General features: G+C 41.8%; 1 protein-coding gene across 22 annotated transcripts in view; it reads right to left on the reverse strand.

Annotated features, from left to right (window-relative positions):
- The window catches only part of NRXN1 (neurexin 1), a 1,909,081-nt gene that overhangs the window by 558,382 nt on the left and 1,330,131 nt on the right, over nt 1–20,568 (reverse strand). For 4 of the 22 annotated variants that reach the window (XM_073628548.1, XM_073628547.1, XM_073628546.1 and 1 more), the window contains exon 1: nt 15,223–15,518. The exons of the other annotated variants lie outside the window; for them this stretch is intronic. In XM_073628548.1, coding sequence (XP_073484649.1) covers nt 15,223–15,466 — 244 coding nt within the window. In that variant the 5' untranslated portion in view covers nt 15,467–15,518. Of the gene's footprint in view, nt 1–15,222; nt 15,519–20,568 lie in introns of those variants that run through there. 22 annotated transcript variants of the gene reach the window in all.

A 20,568-nucleotide genomic window follows, 5' to 3' on the forward strand; every position in this document is an offset into this window, starting at 1 on the left:
TTGGTGACATATCTGCTGTGGCCTAAACAATATGTCCCTGCTCTCCCTGTTGGATGTTTTTTACTTTTATATCATGGAGAATGAAACTGGAGGTGCTGAAACATGCAAAGGTGAGTAGAAACCTAGTTAGCTTACCCAACATTCCTAGCTGAACAGGAACAGAGTTGGGAAAGATGTCAGGGAGATCCTGTTGTTGGGGACATACAAGAAGCCGGAGCAGATGGAGCCCACCATGTGGCACCTATATCTAAAATATTACCTTGATTTACCTATTTACAGTATCAACAGATGCATAAGGAATCTGATTAGACAGGAGATAATGTTTAAGCCTCGTTGGCAACATTGGGCCAAAATTCTATGGGATGGGTCTCAAGTCAACTACACATAAATCAACTGAAAGAGTGCTCTTTGTGTAAGATATCAAACTCACCCTTATAAGTAGACCTTGCAAGTACTGTGCTACCCTTATCAACTGCCAGTTGGAGAAGGCCTTTGACCAATAACCCTCATTAGCAGTCACTATGCTATTAACAATCCAACAGTTGAGGTGGGGAAGGGGGGTTCAGTAGCGTGAGTATAGTGAGAGTACATCTGTGACCCTGGTCTTCTGAAGTCCCACTCTATGAGACATAAAGAACTTTTGGCCTACAAGTTTATCTTTCCATTGTATGCAAGGTTTTTACAGCTATGAGCCAGGTACACTAAAATCTTTGGTGCTCAAAGGAATAAAGACACAAAAGATGCACTCAAGCATCTACTGTATATACATATACGCATTCATGCAAACCCCTCATTTCCACCTTCTGGACACACATAGTGCAACTCTTTCAAAATGTAATTCTTTATTAATATGTTCTCAAAGTAATGAAAAAAATATAAAAATGCTGCGATTAGCAAACATTTTGCCTATTTATTTTCTTGGCGTGACGCCAGATTACTTCTCTACCTTTTTTTTTCAATCTGTTTAAAGACCGTTTTGCTTGTAAAGAAATGCACTGAAAAAAACAAAACTTGAAAAAAAAAACATACATGTTTATGTAAGATAAGACCATAACAAAATGCTAAACACATGTTAATCTTCAATCTCACCAGGAAATAGGAGGGCTTTTACCTGTCAATAAGGCTTAAACCTTTATCAAATTCGAATTAACGAGTAGGTATGCAGAATAATTTAGGTGATAAACGTGACAAAAATGGCATGCTAGTAGAACATTCTATAACCAATTAAATTAAAAAAAAAAAAAAAAAAAAAAAACATTCCCATTCATAAACCATTTGCCATTGATTGATTCTTTCCTCTGCTGCTCAGGATAAAGCATCCTGTGGTGTATCCTTAGTTCAGCAATAATTGCTGACCTGTACAATACACAAAATAGATGATCGCCATATTGGAGTTAAAGAAAACCTCTGGCAAGGAATGCAATCAAGGCCATCATCTAGCTGACCACACAGCCCATTACTAGATCAAGCTTTGAAAATTAACAATGGAACTCATAAATAAATTAAAGCCTAATACAAACCAGTAACCCGTAAACATGCTGCCTTAACTCGTTGGGTTTCAGATTTTCTAGTTTATCTAAACTGACCTGTCAAAGTGTTAAAGAAGAAGTCTCACATGTTTTATTCATGTTCCCCAGATGACAAAGTTCATGTAGTGTTTTATCCTATCTTTCTAGCTTATTTCTTTGCTGGGGGGGGGGGGGGGTCAGAAGACCCTCCACCATTTTCTGTACAACACATCTAGCAAGGAGACAAATATTTCATTACCTATGCTTGACAAAGCTTGTCCTGGAAACCAGGTGTTTCCTTGAGACAAGCACCATTACTGGGTTGCAAGAGGCCTGCCAGTTCTTCTGCTCCACACTCTCTGTCTTTTTTTAGGTGTTAGGAAGAAGGCAGCCCTTGTTTCATCCTTGGTTGCTAGGACACAAGCTGCCCCGTTACACAGCATCATTAGTTGTTATGGTGCAGGCATCCTACCAACCAAGGATACTGTGCAGCAGGGGCTTCCTGTATTCTAACAGCCAAAGACAGTGTGCAGCAGGCACTGCCTGTGTCCTAACAAACAAGGATGCTTAACATCAACAGCTACCGGCTTCCTACTAACCAATAATGTTGTGCAGCAGAGGGTGCTTGCATCCTAGCAACCAAGGATGCTGAACAGCAGGGGCCACCTGCATCCTGGCAACCAAGGGCATTGTGTGACAGAGAACAGCTGCTTCCTAGCAACCATGGACATTGTGCGGCAGGGAACATTTGCATCCTGGATGTGTCGTAACAAGCATGCTGAGCAGCAGAGGCTGCCTACTTCTTAATAACCAAAAATACTCTGCATCCAGGGGTGCCTGTATCCTAACAACCAAGGATGCTGTGCAGCAAGGGCTATCTGCATCCTAACAACCAAGGTCACTGAGCAGCAGCAATAAATTGGGCTTCCATCAGGGAAGGAGCAGAGAAGCTGGAAAACAAAGAACAGTAAAGCTATTGTCTCCATATTTCAAGCTAATACAGGTAGTTCAACAACCTGTAATTAATGTATTATTACTCATAAGAGTCAGCACTCCAGACAACCAGCTAAATTTGTCATTTTATTACTATATATACACATATATATATATATATATATATATATATATATATATATATATATATAGTGGTTGTAAAGGCAGAAGGTTTTTTTTTTTAATATTTAAAGTGTTACTAAACCCAGGACCCTGCATTCACTATATCTAGTCTCCCACAGTACACAGTACATGGAAATGCAATTATTTTAGTAAATATAAACTGCTAAATACCTTTTCTAATCAGAAGTATATAGCAGTCTTGCAATTTATATCAGTTCTTGGTGAAGCTTGTAGGAGGAGTTTTCATACTGTACTGAGCTGTCCTATGAGGCTGCAGGGCTCCTGATCCTCTGTCTAGACATGTCTGGACAGCTCTGATTGGCCCTGTGCCGATCACATGCACGCTCCCAAGAAAAAATTAAACCTCTCTAGCAATACACACCAAACTGAGCATGTGCAGCCTGACTCCAAAGGCTCTGTCTTATCCGGACTTGTCCAGGGGGACAGAGCAGGGAGAGGAGGATCTGTACATACAGGATCAAGCAGCCTTTTTACACAATACAGAGGATTAACCCCTTAGTTTCCACACAGTGGGTATAATAAGCATGTTTTACCACATATACAGACTGATTTTACTGTTGTGGGTTTACTAACACTTTAATTCATTCTTTGCATTAGGGTAAAAAAAAAAAAAAAACTATTGTCAGCTTCCAAACCCTCAGCCTTCATAAATACTTTCCTGAATCTGATCACGATCCAGCACTGTGCCCAAGAGCAATGGCACTGCTCCCCCCCCTCTTTGGATTCAGTGACAGCAGAGGGAGCCATTGGCTCCTGCTGCAGACAATCAAATTCAGTGACCAGTCACACTGTTTTGTGTGAATTAAAACACAGAGCGTGGCTCAGGATCGAGCCCGCACACATACCACCTTAGGAAGTGCCTTCCTATGGTGGCACACAGAGGACAGGAGAACCCCAGAGTTCCAGGAGAAGGGGGGGGGCCCTAGAAGAGGAGGATCGGGGCTGTTCTGTTTCAAACCATTTTAAAACTTTACAAAACTTTACTGTTTCTTTAAATATGCCTTTCTGTCACACTAAACCATTACTGTTAATCTCATGCATCATACGTAGGTAGATCAGGCTCACGCCCATTTCAGGTCAGGGTACGGAAGTAAACGGACTGGCATGACAACATGGCCTCTAGCATTTACAAAAAAAAGACCCAGTAATTCTAGTCTATGTGCTCTCACAGGATAGAATATTTACATCAAGGCGGAAGGAGAGTCAATTTTGTAAATAGTATTCGTTACCTAGCTTGGCCCATTATTGATTGTATTGGCTCTTGAAGCATAAGCTGTTTTTAAAGAGAATGGCCAAAAAAACTCCCTTTAACCAAGCTGGGGGGAGGATGTTGAAGGATTGAAGGACCCGTCTCTCTGAGCATTCTATATAGATAAATTAAGACAGCTGTGTCTACAATTACCCCGTGGCAACAAACAAAATGTAAGCATTTCCCAATGGGCACAAGGGACGTCAAAACCGCCTAAACAAGTACAAGGGTATGAGATAGCCAACATATATTATTAGCAGCATTGATTGCTTCATTGTTTTCCTTACAATTGACACTCTTTACAAAAGATGGAGGAGCTACCCTTTAAGGTTGCTTTCTCCTTACTATGCTTTACAAAGCTCTCCTATTCCTTCAATCTTCCTAGACAAACCTCTGCTTTTAGTCGCTTTTCCTAATGATAGAAATAATTACTATTACACCATTCCATCCATCTCCACAGACGCCTAACACACAGAGCTTATAATAGCCCAGTACACAGCTTCTACGGTAGTGATTTTTTTTTTTTTTTTTTAATAGCAACTAGAATGGTGTATAAAAAAAAAAAAAATGCAATATCTTCCAAGCACACAGTCTCAGAAACTGGGTCAGCATACATAAATATGCAAAGGTTAACTATAAGCTCTGCCTTGCCACCTTGTAAGCCTTACAAATGACAAGCCATGATAGTGCAAATGAAGCATAGCAAAAAAGGAGAATGAAGAAAGATTAGGTTTTGGGTCTAAAAAAAAAAAAAATAAATAAAATAAAAATAAAAAAAAAGGAAAAAGAAAACAGAAAACAATTTTAAATGGAAAATTCCACTCTCAAAATAAACAGATAAAAATAGTTCAGTAATATGACGGAACTCATAGTATAATGAAATGATCTGTTTTGAGATCAGAAAAGCCAGCAGCCTAAACACGAAGAAAAGGATATTATGGATTCATTGCAGCACGACTAACAGACCTTAATACTGTGCATGCTCGGTTTTCATCTTCCCTAGCAATTCTTGGTCAAGTCAAGTCATTTTATAGTTGAGTACATGCAGGAATTTTATGTGTGAATGTTACTTTAATCCTTGTATTTGGTGCTTAAGTAGGCAGGGACACCATGCATAGGAAATCAATTGCACTGGGCTGTCTAATATGTTAGGTTAATATAGAGTACACACATGTCTCTTAAGGCTGCGGCCGAAATCCATAGCCCTGTGTCACCACACTTGATATGTAAGACTATAAGCAACTAAAAGTAAAAAAAAAAAAAGAAGGAATCAGCTAAATCATTGAACCAGGCAGCCATGTTTCCCTGTAAACAAAAAAAATACATTCCTCTGTGTAGAACATAGGATTAGATTTCCGCTTTAATTCTCCTTTATAGAGGACAAAGCAAAGTTAAATTACCTATCAGTGCCTGGTATGTCTCAAAATCTACTGACAAGATTTCCAAGCCTGTAAGGTTGATTTACCAAAACTGGAGGTTGCAAAATTTGGTGCAGCTGTGCATGGTAGTCAGTCAGCTTCTAACTTCAGCTTGCTCAATTAAGCTTTGACAAAAAAACTTCAATATTGAGTTGTCCCACCGCTATAACAGCTTTAACTCTTCTGGGAAGGCTGTCCACAAGGTTTAGGAGTGTGTCTATGGGAATGTTTGTCCATTCTTCCAGAAGCGCATTTGTGAGGTCAGGCACTGATGTAGATGAGAAGTCCTGGCTCGCAGTCTCCGCTCTAATTCATCCCAAAGATGTTCTATTGGGTTGAGGTCAGGACTCTGTGCATGCCAGTAACATTCCTCCAACCAAAACTCGCTCATCCATGTCTTTTTGGACCTTGCTTTGTGCACTGGTCCAAATCATTTGGTGGAGGAGGGATTATTGTGTGGGGTTGTTTTTCAGGGGTTTGGCTTGACCCATTAGTTCCAGTTAAGGGAACTCTTAACACATCAGCATACAAAGACATTTTGGACAATTCCATGCTCCCAACTTGGGGATGGCCTCTTCCTGTTCCAACGTGACTACCCACCAGTGCACAAAGCAAGGTCCATTAAGACATGGATGAGCGAGTTTGGGGTGGAGGAACTTAACTAAGTCCTGACCTCAACCCAATAGAACACCTTTGGGATGAATTAGAGCAGAGACTGTGAGTCAGGCCTTCTTGTCCACATCAGTGCCTGACCTCACAAATGGAAGAATGGTCAAACATTCCCATAGACACACTCCAAAACCTTGTGGACAACCTTCTCAGAAGAGCTGAAGCTATTGTAGCTACAAAGGGTAGGCCAACTCAATATTGAACCCTAACGGACTAAGACTGGGATGCCATTAAAGTTCATGTGCGCGTAAAGGCAGGTGTCCCAATACTTTTGGTTATATAGTGTATATGAGAAGGTTTTTTAGTTGCCAAAAGACATCCCTAGCAGACAGCATTGCCTAGTTCTTGACCTCCAACTCAATAGCACAGCTTGTCCATGAAAACCCAACCTGCTGATTGGACATTGAAGGAAAAGGAGAACACTAATAAGGGCAACCCTCTGCCCTGTCTGTTCCTCCTTCTGTCAGCATATTCATGGTCAGCACATTGCATTGCAGCATAACCCAAGTGGAGCTACCTGTGACCGTTTGCATGCTGCTGTATAGAGGTTTATGAAAGCCTAGAAGCAAAACAAAGCCTGACATTAGCTGCTTCAAAAATAATGCTTTTTTAATGTTTACTTAACTTATTTTTTTTTAATATCTGCCTGCAGTTCAACTTTAAACAGTAGCCAACTTACATTATACAATAACCACAGGAATCAGTTAGTGCTTCTGTTTAAGCTTCACCACCTGATGCTAAATAGCCATTGTTTTCACATGTTCCTGGAATATTTGAAATTGTTTTTTGCATGAGACTATGCAGTTTTAAAACCCATCTCTTTGCAGCAAGTATAAGCATGCTTTCATATATAAATTGTGATTAAATGGTTTAATGGATGGGCGAGGCTTTGCCTGGTATAATGGGGATGATTACAGTTAAAGAGACCAAAGCTCACCAAGTCGAAGTGCCATGGAGTAATTTAGGTAAGGTAGGAGTTATGGGAAAGCAAAGCAAAATTAGAACAGTCTCTTATTGCAACCAAAGAATAAACACTAAAGGGAACACTAAAATAAAATATTTTACATCACGTTTCCCTTCTGCAGTTCTTACACAACAACCATATTGAGATATATGACAGCCACTTTCAACCAGGGTTCCATGGATCCCTAGGGTTCCTCCAGAGGTTGCTAGAGGTTCCCCCAAGCTTATGATGGTGCCTGCATTGTTCCAGGGCCAACACTACTTGGTAGAGTCAGCTGCATGGCACCAATGATCTCTTAAGGCTGTCTTTAAAGCCTTGTACACACTGCTTTTTTTTTTTGTTCAACCCAGCAGGCTGAACGAAAAAAATCTGACAGCTCAGGTCGAAGCTGATCACCCCTGCTGTTCTATTGTGTTCTGACAGGGGAGCGCCCCCCCCCCCCCCGCCAGAACTCTCTAGTTAGCAGACCTTTTTCGGTCATGCCCTTTCGACAGAAGCCGGGTGAACGGCCGGCTTCTGTCGGACCAACTGCAGTATGCACGGGCCGAATGTTGGACAGTTTCGATTGAATCAGCTGATGCCACCCAACATTCGGCCCATGTGAACAGGGCTTAAGAAATGCCTTATGACCACCACTGAAAGGAGAGCATGCTTCTCACTGACCACCTCCACCAGAGGTTTTTAAGGGTTTCTTGAGCTTTGGCTAGAGGACTTCCTGTATGGATATTCCAGGACCAACTCCACTTGGTAGAGTCAGCAGCAGGACACCGATTATCTTTACCTGTCTGTAATGGTGGCATTACGACCACCATGGAAAGAAGGCATTCCTCTCACTGACTACCTCTTAAGATAATCGGTGTCCTACTGCTGACACTACCAAGTAGAGTTGGTCCTGAAATATCCAGACGGGAAGTCCTCTAGCCAAAGCTCAAGAAACCCCTAACAACCTCTGGTGGAGGTGGTCAGTGAGAAGCATGCTCTCCATTCAGTGGTGGCCATAAGGCACTTCTTAAGCCCTGTACACATGGGCCGAATGTTGGGTGGAATCAGCCAGTTCAAAAGAAACCGTCCGACATTCGACCCATGCGTACTGCAGCCGGTCTGACAGAAGACGGCCGTTCACCCGGCTTCTGTCGAAAGGGCAGGACCGATTTTGGCCATTGACCACCAATGTAAGGGGCATTCTTCCAACTGGCTACCAAAGTAAGGGACATTATTTCTCCCACTGCCACCCCACCCAATGAATTGGCTTTTGGATGAATTCCCTGAGATCCGAAAATTATGTTAAGGGTTCCTTTGCAGTAAAAACGTAGAGAAAAGATGAAATACACTTTTATAATGAGCTATTCAAAAACACCAAAAAGTGAATATTAAAACACATGCATGGACTTTGTCTACTGTTCTTCTGTCTAACAAAAATAGCTAAGTTTATGATATTTCTTGGTGGCGTGCTTGGGAATACATTTTTGGGATAAAATATCATGGTTTCATCAATGAGACTGGACAGCAAATCGGATAAACAAACGGAATAATGAAAATGCAATTATAAAGCTTTGTACTGTAGTCAAAAGATCCCTTAACAAGCCACTTTCCAGTACAAGCCTCCATCTGCAGCTATACACACAAGCATGGAGAATTTGCCTCTGACCTTTACAAAAAAGTGCACAAAGCAGAACTAGTAATGATCAAATCCCAACTCTAGCGCCAACTTTTAGAATAAAATACTGAATTAGATGTTGCTACTTCTGTATTCAAAGTTAGTTGGAATAGAATCATGCAATAGCTCATATTCAGAATAGTGACTTTTTCTTCATTCTCACAGGCCTCTGGGTAACATTGTGCAATAGAAATAGCAGCCATTCAAATGTCAGCAGCTAAGAAGGTAAAAGGCCAAAAAAAGCTGAAGTGCAAGCTTGCATAGAAAGTTTACAAAGCATTCTGAAAACCAAGGTTTATGCAATCTGTACTATATACAAATGTATATCCTCAAAAATGTACTTATCATCAGACTAAAGCAACCATTTTGTATATCTAAGTCTTCATGTGGATATTCAGTCTGTCTGCTTGTCAGAATTTGATAATGTTTCCAAGAAACAAGCCAAAGCATGCCTCGTGGCTCATTGGTTGGAAACTATTTGGCCTGCACAACTGCTGATGTAAAGAGTATATATATATATATATATATATATATATATATATATATATATATATATATATGGGTTACTTCAAATGTTCCTCCGGTTCTCAATGTAGAGATCAGTATCAAGGTGGACCCCCAATATTCCACCAATATCAAATAGAAAAAATGACGGGTCACGTTCTCCAATGCAGAATGTATTTATATAAAATGCTCTTCAAGGCATAAAATTGTAACATGCTACTGTACAGTTATGAGAATTCCATGCTCGTCATCAGGCCTGATGAAGAGCATGGAATGCTCGTAACTGTACAGTAGCATGTTACAATTTTATGCCTTGAAGAGCATTTGATATAAATACATTTTGCATTGGAGAACGTGTCCCGTCATTTTTTTATATATATACTGTATATATATAAATCCAGGAGCCTGCATTCACTATATCTGGTCTCCCACAGTACACAGAACATGGAAATGCAATTATTTTAGTAAATATAAACTGCTAAATACCTTTTCTCCTCAGAAGTATATAGCAGTCTTTTGACTTCTATCAGTGCCTGGTTAAAGCTTGTAGGAGGAGTTTTCATTCTCCTCTGACTGTCCTATGAGGCTGCAGAACCCCTGACCCTCTGTCTGGACAGTGCTGATTGGCCCTGTACTGATCATATGCACCCTCCCAGGGAAAAAAAAAGTCTCTAGCCATACACACCAAACTGAGCATGTGCAGAGTGCCCCCAAGGCTCTGTACTGTCAGCAGATGGATTGGGGATAGTGGAAGAAGAGGAGGATCAGAGAAGACAGGATCAAACAGCCTTTTTACACAATGCAGAGGATAAACTCCTTAGGTTGCACAGTGAGCATAACAAGCATGCTTTGCTGCATATACAGACTGATTTTACTGTTGTGTGTTTAGTAAAACATTAAGGCCAATTTACATCTACCACAACATATGTTATTGCAACGCATGTTACATGTGTTGATGCATGTGACTCCATTCATTGTGAATAGCGTTCCAATGCACTAAGGCAGGGGTCTCCAAACTATGGCCCCCCAGTTGTTCAGGAACTACAATTCCCATTATGCCATGTCATGTCTGTGAATATCAGAGTTTTACAATGCCTCATGGGATGTGTAGTTCTGCAATAGCTGAAGGGCCGTAGTTTGGAGATCCCTGCACTAAGGTAACCCATTCATTGTGAATAGCGTTCCAATGCACTAAGGCAGGGGTCTCTAAACTATGGCCCCCCAGTTGTTCAGGAACTACAATTCCCATTATGCCATGTCATGTCTGTGAATATCAGAGTTTTACAATGCCTCATGGGACGTGTAGTTCTGCAATAGCTGAAGGGCCGTAGTTTGGAGATCCCTGCACTAAGGCAACCCACAATGCACAATGGGGTGGTTTGCAGCAAAAATTTTGTGACATCCAATTTTTTCCATATTTTGGTGCATTGGGAACCTACTAATTTCAATGGGCTGCCTTTAATGTAATCCACATTATTGCATGACATAACACGTGTTAATGAACATGCATTAACACACTGCACGTGTAGATGGGCCCCTAGACTAGGGCTACATTGGCAGTTCAATATTTTGCTACTGAGAGTTGTAACTGTTCACTAGTAGTCATTAAATTTGCATTGCCAATAAACAGTTAGATTTCTCATTAGTAAAAAGATGACATCACAAGTGTAGCTGTAGCCTTACTGTTAATTGGGTTCCTATGTCTTCTACATTGAAAAATTCTAAAATAAAGTTATGTCTGGAGTGTATTTGCTCCTCCTTAGCTTTCAATAGCTGTTGTAGAAGCAAGCGGGCACAGACGTGGCATAGTCACAGAGATCCTAAAGTTGGTTGGGCAGCAAATTATTCTTCTAGGCCATTTGTATATTAGTGGCTCTCTCACCTCCAGAAACAGAGATGAAAATAATTCTAGAATATATTCAAGTGCCTAAACAGGTCTGTTTTTAAGAAACCATAGAAGAGTTTTACATTAGAAGTTGTTTTTCAGTTGTAAAGTCGTTGGCCGTCCTGCCTTGTCACTTCTCATTATCAGTTGGCATGCTTTTGTGTGCCATGACCTCTTCAGGCAACTGCCTCCAAAATTGAATTACTGAGCATGTGATGTCTAGGTGAACAGTGGGTGACTTATATCACCGGTAGTGGCAAAAGACAATACATGCTAGAGGTAATTCAATTCATATAGCTCTCCTTTTTAAAAGGGGGATCTTAAATAAAGGGAAAAATATTGAGATGGAGCCATTCTCTAAAATGCAGAGTTAGCCACAGACAGCTTGCTTGGGTCCAAAGCTTGATATCGCCAAAGATTCTAATTACACCAAGATCATACATGGACAATGATGAGAGGGACAGAGAGAAAGAGATACATGAAAACAGAGAAAGAGAGAGAGAGAGAGAGAGAGAGAGAGAAGACAGAGGTGGGAGAATGAGATAGAGAGAGAGAGAGAGAGAGAGAGAGGGGGGAGACAGAGGTGGGAGTATGAGATAGAGACAGAGAGAGCGAGAGAAAGAGCGAGAGTGAGAGTAGAGGAGAAAGAGACAGGGGGAGAGAGAAGGGGGGAGAGAGAGGTGGAGAGAGGGACAGAGAAAGAGAGAGAGAGAGAGAGAGAGATACCAAGAGACAGAGAAAGAAAGAAGGGACGAGAGAGAGATAGAGATGGAGAGATGGAGACAGAGAGAAAGAGATATACAGAGAGACCGAGAAAGAAAGAGAGAGAGAGAGTAAAGGAGAAAGAGACAGGGGGGGAGAGAGAGGTGGGAGATTGACACAGAAAGAGAGAGAGAGAGGGAGTGAAATAAAGACATACAGAGAGACAGAAAAAGAGAGAGCAAGAGAGAGATAGAGATGGAGAGATAGAGACAGACAGAAAGAGATATACAGAGAGACAGAGAAAGAGAAAGAGAGAAAAAGAGATGGAGGGAGAGACAGCGAGAGAGGATAGAAGAGAAAGAAAGAAAGAAAGAAAGAAAGAAAGAAAGAAAGAAAGAAAGAAAGAAAGAAAGAAAGAAAGAAAGAAAGAAAGAAAGAAAGAAAGAAAGAAAGAAAGAAAGAAAGAAAGAAAGAAAAAGAAAGAAAGAAAGAAGATAGATAGATAGATAGATAGATAGATAGATAGATAGATAGATAGATAGATAGATAGATAGATAGACAGGAGTTTGGAGTATGTTTAGGAAAGGTGTTCCAAAATGAATTTAAATTACTTTGATACATTCCATACAGATATAACACAAGAGCAAACAATGTATCATACCACTAAATATATAGATTAGCAGGTAAACTGAAAGAAAGAAAGAAAGAAAGAAAGAAAGAAAGAAAGAAAGAAAGAAAGAAAGAAAGAAAGAAAGAAAGAAAGAAAGATGGGAGTTTGGAGTATGTTTAAGGAAAGGTGTTCCAAAATAAATATAAATGACTTTGATACATTCCATAGAGATAAAACACAATGTATCATACCACTTAATCGTATGGAAAGTAAAGCTGTTTTGACCTAGTTTTCAACTATATAAATTTGATTTTCAGCACAGATGTTCCTAGAAACAATTGAAAGTCCTTCAGACTCCTGAGAGCAAGCTCTTTCTGCACAGAATATAAATCTGCTTTTCCAGTGCATTGTCCCGCTGGGAGCCTGCATCAAGTTTGAAAGTAAAACTGCAAAACCATGATAGTTCTACACCTGCATTGATAGTGCAAAGTCTTTTTTTTTTCAGAAGTGTTAGGGTCAGAGGCCTGATGTGTTAGGGCTGAATCATTAATACGGATGAAGTAATGTAATGAGGCAAAGAGCAGCATGTAAAGTGCAATAACCCATAGCAACCAATCAGCAATAACCTATCACTGTTCAGTCTGGTCTAATGATGGCAGCCTACATGCAGTTTATAAGGGTTACAGCACAGCATCGTTACTCTTTGTCTTATTAATACAAGCTCATAAAAAAACAGCATAGTGGAATGAAAAAAAAAAGATGACATCATTGGTATTTGATTACTCTAACTGGAAAACCCTTATTTACTGTACTGATCAAAGCAAGGTTTATTTATTTTTAAAAACAGAGCAAATATAAAAGATCTCAAGCTGGCCCTGGGATAAAGGAATGCTTTTAGCCCATAACAGCAATAGATACCAAATTTTTAAATGAGGCAAGAAAGTGATATAAAACTATAGAAGCCAATTATTAACAAATCGGTGAACATAAGATACCATCACCATTTTCGCTATGTTGTTATTTATTCTGTACTTTAGCCATAGTTAGCAGATACACCATTTTGTCGGTTACCTTAATTACTGTATTGCCTTATGCTCACCCTTGTGTTGCCAGCTTTAATGCTCAGAAATCAATTGTCATTTGGGGGATTACACTATTGAGGCGATTGAAGCCAAACCACAAATCTGCCTGATAATCATGAAAAAAAAAAAGATCTCTTTTATAGGGGTGAACAAAGAACAGTCATGCAATGTTTCATTGCAGAAATCCAAATGTTACCCTTCATCAGTTTGGAGGAATGGGAAGGCTGATTGGTTACCATAGGCTACTGCACTTTGCTTCTTACTGTCTCCAATTCAATCATTCCTTTATGTGCCAACACTATAACACAACTCTTCATTCCAGCTTGTATATTATACTCTGCCGTTTGACTCTATTGTGCCTGTATATGCTAATGCCTTTGTGTATTTTGGACTATGCATTACTGTATCCCATCTGTGCTTGGCTTCCACCGCAGCAATGAATGAAGCTGGAACAATAGGGGGGAAAGAAGAGAGTAGTTGGAGGGTCGGTAATAGGAAACAAAATAACATTTGGCAGCCCTGGCAGACCTGCTAAAGAAAGCACTGGTCACAAGTACCCAACTACCCAGGGAATAAAGCCATTGAGCTGTACATCCATGCACAGTGTAACCCTATATACACCAAGCACTCGAAGCTCCAGCTACCCCAGCAGTGCAGAGATCCCTTGCTGAGCAATTACCGGCAAATAGAGAATGCACACAGTAAGTTTCATTCCTTGCACTGTGTATCCTTTTATTTGCAAATCAGTTCACTTTCTTTATGAGCTAATCTCAGCCTATGCCTGATTGTGCCTTATCCCCATCAAGGTAATAATAAGCAGAACAGCAATGATCATTAACCTATTCACAACCTAGGTGGAAGCATCCAAGCTAGCCCCCCCCCCCCCCTAAAAAAAGGAGAGCCTATACAGTGGCAGTTCTAGTGTATCATTAACCTGTTAACAAATAGGTGCAAGCCTTCACACTAGCCAAAAAAAGCAAAGCATTTACAGTTGCAGTTGTAGTGCATCATTAACCTGTTCACAAACTGGTAAAACCTCCAAGCTGGCCAGGAAAAGGAGGGCATTTTCAGTGGCAGTTGTAGTGCATCATTAACCTGTTCACAACCAGGTAAAACCCCCAAGCTGGCCAGGAAAAGGAGAGCATTTACAGTGGCAGGAGTAGTGCATCATTAACCTGTTAATAACTAGGAGCAACCCTTCAAGCTAGCCAAAAAAAAAGCAAAGCATTTACAGTAGCAGTTGTAGTGCATCATTAACCTGTTCATAACCAGGTGAAACCTCCAACCCAGACAAAAAAAGGAGATCATTTACAGGGGTAGTTGTAGTGCATCATTAACCTGTTCACAACCAAGTAAAACCCTCTAAGCTGGCCATAAAAGTGGCAGTTGTAGTGTAACATTACTAATATAGATGCTTACCTTTATGTTAGCCAAAAAAAGCAAAGCATTTACAGTGGTATTTGTAGTGTATTATTAACCTGTTCACAACCAGGTGGAAGCCTCCAAGCCAGACAAAAAAAAGAAAAGCATCTACAGTGATATTTGTAGTGTATTATTAACCTGTTCACAACCAGGTGCAAGCCTCCAAGCTAACCAAAAAAAAGGGGGGAGCATTTTTACAGTGGCAGTTGTAGTGCATCATTAACCTGTTCACAACCAAGAATAAGACTGCAAGCCAGCCAAAAAAGAAGAGCATTTACAGTGACAGTTGTAAGGCACTATTAACCTGTTCACAACCAGGGAAGCCTCCAAGCTAACCCCAAAAAGAAGAGTATAGAGTGACAGTTTCAATGCATGTTAAGCAAGCACCAAGTGAAAGAAAATAAAGAAGACCCACCGTTTCCTCCCCTTAAGGATGCAGGTGACCTGTAGATTGCAATGGGTGCTGAGACATGCTTTGCTCCATGGAAGTGGTGAATATGATGAGATCCTAGATTAGATGCCCCCCAGGTCAATCCGATGAGCCCGCTGAGGGTAAGGGGCAGTATCCACATGGCCAGGCGGGGGCCGGAGCCAGTAGGGCCCGGGTCACAGCATAAGTTCCAATAAGGCAATTGCCGCTGCTGCCCGTGCCGCTGCATGGAGGCAGTCAGAGAGGCAACCCCCCCCTCCCCAGGACAAAACTTTTTTACCCCCCCACCCCCAATCCTCCACCGAACCTTTGTTTCCAATTCACACCTCCATACCAGCACCACTGGGGTCTTAGCCCCCCACCCCAAACCCCTTCTTTTTTTGGATGTCTTGGATGAAGAAGTCTCCACCACGTTCTCCTTTTGGATGTCTTCCTCCTTCCTGGATGAAGAGGTCTCCTCTTGCCCTCCTTTACTTAATTCTTCCCTTCAGTTTTCTGGTCCCATAACAGCAATCCCCAGCCAAACACATAAGGAAAATATTAAATAAAAAAAAAATAACCAAAAAAAAAAAACAAGAGCTGAGAGAACAGATCTTCTCTGGCTTGATACTCTTCAGGATCAGAAGAGGTGACAAGTTGAGGAGCAGCTTTCAATTAACGATCCATACTTTGCAAAACTAGCAGCCTTAAAGGGATTTCCTCTAGATGCATCGCAGCCATAATAATCCACAAGGATATCCACAGAAGAAGAAAAAAAAAAAGAAAAAGACAAGAAAAAGCCACTTCCTACAAGCTTGGTGAGGAATAGAAATTGATGTGCTCTCCTAAATTCTGCATTGAGTGGAGCTACTCCAACAGAGCAGACTCAAACCACAGCTACTCCATCAGCCATCCTCTCCCCCCCCCCCCACGCCACCTCTCCACCACCACCACCAACCACCAATGCCATCTGAGTGGTCTATTAACAGTAATAGCAGAGGATGTTTTCCAGAGGATAGTGCACCCTTATGAAAGAATCAGCCAACAAGAATATGTTTCCGATCTCAAGCCCTATGCAAATCTGCAGTCTCCAAACAGCAAATCACTGAAGCTTTGGATGCAATGCAGAGGAAGAGCCTATGTGAACGAGGGAGGCAGAGTTAAGAAAAAAAAAAGGAGATGTGCAAAAAAAAAAAAAAATCCTCTTTTCTGATTTCCTCTGCTGGTATTACACACCTAGAAGAAGGAGAGAGGGGAAAAAAAGAAGCATGTGCTGCTCAATTTTCAGGAGCTCCTTGCTTTTTTTTTTTGCATGCAGCCAGAAGTAGCATTTATTCCCCTTGCTATGGCTATAGATCAAATGTTCCAAGATCTCCAGAATATAAAAAAAAAAAAGAAGAAAGAAAACTTATACACATCTCCTTAACCCCTTGCAAGCCAAGCTGCATCAGCACACATGGCTGGAGCTTTCATTTTTTATTATTCAATGTGCTGCTGCGCCGCCTTGTGCTCCAGCAGGGTTACATGTTGTCGGTATGGGCTGGAGAAACTTGTTTTGGGGGCATTGCAATACACAAGACGACTGAACCGGATCGGCGCCCACCCTGGAGGGAGAAGGGTAAGGGGGGGGGGGGTGCTCCGGGTATTGGGTTTGCTGTGATCACAATGGGATCTTTAGCAAAACGACGTGATTTTCGTGTTTCCCTGCTTGTGCAATCATTGCATTCATTCTGCAGGGAAGAGATCGGGGCTTTACTGAGTGCGGGGGGGAGAGGATCGGGACATTCGCCGGAGAGTCGCTGTCCGGAGCGGTGGTGCTGAACTGGTTAAGGGCTGGGCGCTCCTCTCCGCTACAAAGCTGCGCTGTAGGGGCTGAACGCAGCCAATGATTCCTGTACTGAGATGACGATTGATCCAAACATTCGCTCTTCTGGCCAGAATGAGTAATTTTCAGGCATATGGGGTACATCAGAGGCAAGAATTCCAGTCTGATCATCACACTGACAAAACGAGGATCATATAAAGTACAAAGTACACTGACAACAGCCAGATCATTCACTAATCAGTCATCAAAAATCGCTATCAGTGATGGAGCTTGTTGTATTGTTGCTGTATTTTTATTTTTTATCACATAGGAGGTTTAAAGCATAGCTCCCAGCTGTCCCTGATTTGGAGCAATGTCCCTCTGTCCCTGATTTGGAGCAATGTCCCTCTGTCCCTGATTTAGAGCAATGTCCCTCTGTCCCTGATTTGGAGCAATGTCCCTCTGTTCCTGATTTGGAGCAATGTCCCTCTATCCCTGATTTGGAGCAATGTCCCCTCTGTTCCTGATTTGGAGCAATGTCCATCTGTTCCCGATTTGGAGCAATGTCCCTCTGTGCCTGATTTGGAGCAATGTCCCTCTTTCCCTGATTTGGAGCAATGTCCCTCTGTCCCTGATTTGGAGCAATGTCCCTCTGTCCCTGATTTGGAGCAATGTCCCTCTGTCCCTGATTTGGAGAAATGTCCCTCTGTCCCTTATTTAGAGCAGTGTCCCTCTGTCCCTGATTTGGAGCAATGTCCCTCTTTCCCTGATTTGGAGCAATGTCCCTCTGTCCCTGATTTGGAGAAATGTCCCTCTGTCCCTGATTTAGAGCAGTGTCCCTCTGTCCCTGATTTGGAGCAATGTCCCTCTGTCCCTGATTTCCTGATTTGGAGTAATGTCCCTCTGTCCCTGATTTGGAGCAATGTCCCTCTGTCCCTCTTTCCTCCTCATTTGTCCTTCATTTTGGTCTGATCTATATAGATGTATATAAAATGCACTTTTTATCTATCAAAAAGTGTTTTCCAGAGCTAATCCTTTCATCTTATGTCTAAATTGCTGCATTTGTAAAAAAAAAGCATTTGTGGGTTGAACCAATCTTTTACTTTTTGTACAATTCTTATTTAAGGGGGTGTGACAAGGGGCGTGTCCTATGCCTGCATACTTTTGCTGATAGGTGTCCCTCATTCCCATCTCAAAAAGTTGGGAGGTATGTTTAAAGTGACACTAAACTCAGTAAAAAAAAAAAAAAAAAAAAAAAAAAAATATATATATATATATATATATATATATATATATATATATATATATATATATATATATATACACACATGTATTATTAACTTAAAGAGGGAGTCCACCTATGTCGGCAGCCGAAGCCGATCAGTTGCTCGGCTCTCGGCTGCTGCCGCCGCCATTCTCTGTCAGGGAATCAGGAAGTGAAGCGTTGCGGCTTCACTTCCTGGTTCCCTACTGCGCATGTGCGAGTCGCGCTGCGCATCCTAAGTGGTCCCTGCTATCTCCTGGGAACCTGAGTGTTTCCCAGGAGACAGCGGGAGGGGGGGGGGGGGGGCTTATAGGCTTACCTGTAGATAAAAGTTAATCATTTGGGTATACAACAGCTTAAAGGACCGGAACATTTTCCCCCTTAATGACCAGGCCATTTTTTGTGATACAGCACTGCGTCGCTTTAACTGACAATTGCACGGTTGTGCGACGTTGTACCCAAACAAAATTGACGTCTTTTTTTTCCCCCCACAAATAAGAGGCTTCTTTTGGTGGTATTTGATCACCTCTGCGGTTTTTATTTTTTTGCGCTATAAACGAAAAAAGAGCGACATTTTGAAAAAAAAAATATATATTTTTTTTGCTATAATAAATACCCCCCCCCCACACACACACACACACACAAAAAAACAGCAAAGTTCTTCATCAGTTTAGGCCAATATATATTCTTCTACATATTTTTAGTAAAAAAAAAAAAAAAACGCAATAAGCGTATATTGATTGGTTTCCACAAAAGATATGCCGTCTACAAAATAGGGGATATATTTATGGCATTTGTATTATTATTATTGTTTTTTACTAGTAATGGCTGCAATCAGTGATTTTTGGCAGGACAGATCGGACACTTTTTACACTTTTTTTGGGACCATTGACATTTATACAGCGATCAGAGCTAAAAATAGCCACTAATTACTGCATAAATTACACTGGCAGGGAAGGGGTTAACACTAGGGGGCGATCAAGGGGTTAAGTGTTCCCTGGGAGGTGTTTCTAACTGTGGGGGGGGGGCTGACTGGGAGTAGAGAGAGATCGCTGTTCCTGATCACTAGGAACAGACGATCACTTTGTACTCCACAGAACAGGGATCTGTTTGTTTATATTGACAGATACCCGTTCTGGCTCTCTGTGGAGCCATTGTGGCTGCTGGCCACGTGCATCAGCTCCATCAATGCGCGCGCCCGCTATAGCCATTAAAGGGACCGCCATACCGGAACAGTGATTTCTGCAGTCGAGCCAACCTGCCGCAGTATAACTGCAGGGGCTGGTCGGCAGGCAGTTAAAGTGACACTAAACTCAGTTAAAAAAAATTGGAGGTAAAGTGGCACTCGTTTTAGCGACGCTTTACCGCTGTTTAAGCTGCGCTTTTCGGCTGCTAGTGGGGAGCTTTTAACCCCCCGCTAGCGGCCGAAGAAGGGGTTAAAAACGCCCGTGTTGCGGCGCTTCCAAATCGCTTTTCAGTCGCTTCCGAAATGCTGCCCATTCATTGCAATGGGCAGGGGCATTTTGGGAGCGCTGTGTACAGCACTTCAAAACCACCCCAAAGATGCCGCTTGCAAGACTTTTTCTAACGTCCCACAAGCGCACCGCCCCAGCGTGAAAAGTCACACTGAAATCAATGGGAGGCGGGTTTCAGGCGCTTTACAGGCGCTTTTTCTAGCGCTAAAATACCTGAAAACTGCCTCAGTTTGAAAGGGGTCTTAAAGTGGTTGTATACCGCTGGAAGTTTTTTTTCTTTTACCCTGCAAGGTAAAGTCATAATGTGCTAGTATGCATCGCATACTAGCACATAATGTTAAAACAGTTGTAAACCTCGCTTTGTGCTTTTTACCTACAGGTATTTTGGGACCGTTGTCATTTATACTGCGATTAGTGCTATAAAAATGCACTGATTATTGTGTAAATGACACTGGCAGGGAAGGGGTTAAACACTAGGGGGCGATCAAGGGGTTAAGTGTGTCCTAGGGAGTGATTCCAACTGTAGGGGGGAGGGGCTACCTAGGACATGACATCGATCACTGCTCCTGATGACAAGGAGCAGTAGATCTCTGTCTTGTCACAAGGCAGAAGGAGGAAATGCCTTGTTTACAAAGGCATCTCCCTGTTCTACCTCTCCACACCGCAATCGCGGGCCGCCGGCAAACATCGAGTTCCCGGGACCCGCTCCTGTGGCATGCAGCTGCGCCCGATAGGCAGCAAATTTAAAGGGACATACCTGTACACCCATTTGCCTGCCTGTGCCATTCCGCCGACGTTTATCTGTGCGC

This window comes from Aquarana catesbeiana, linkage group LG04 (genome assembly GCF_042186555.1).
Source record: "Aquarana catesbeiana isolate 2022-GZ linkage group LG04, ASM4218655v1, whole genome shotgun sequence".
NCBI classification, from domain to species: Eukaryota; Metazoa; Chordata; class Amphibia; order Anura; family Ranidae; genus Aquarana; species Aquarana catesbeiana.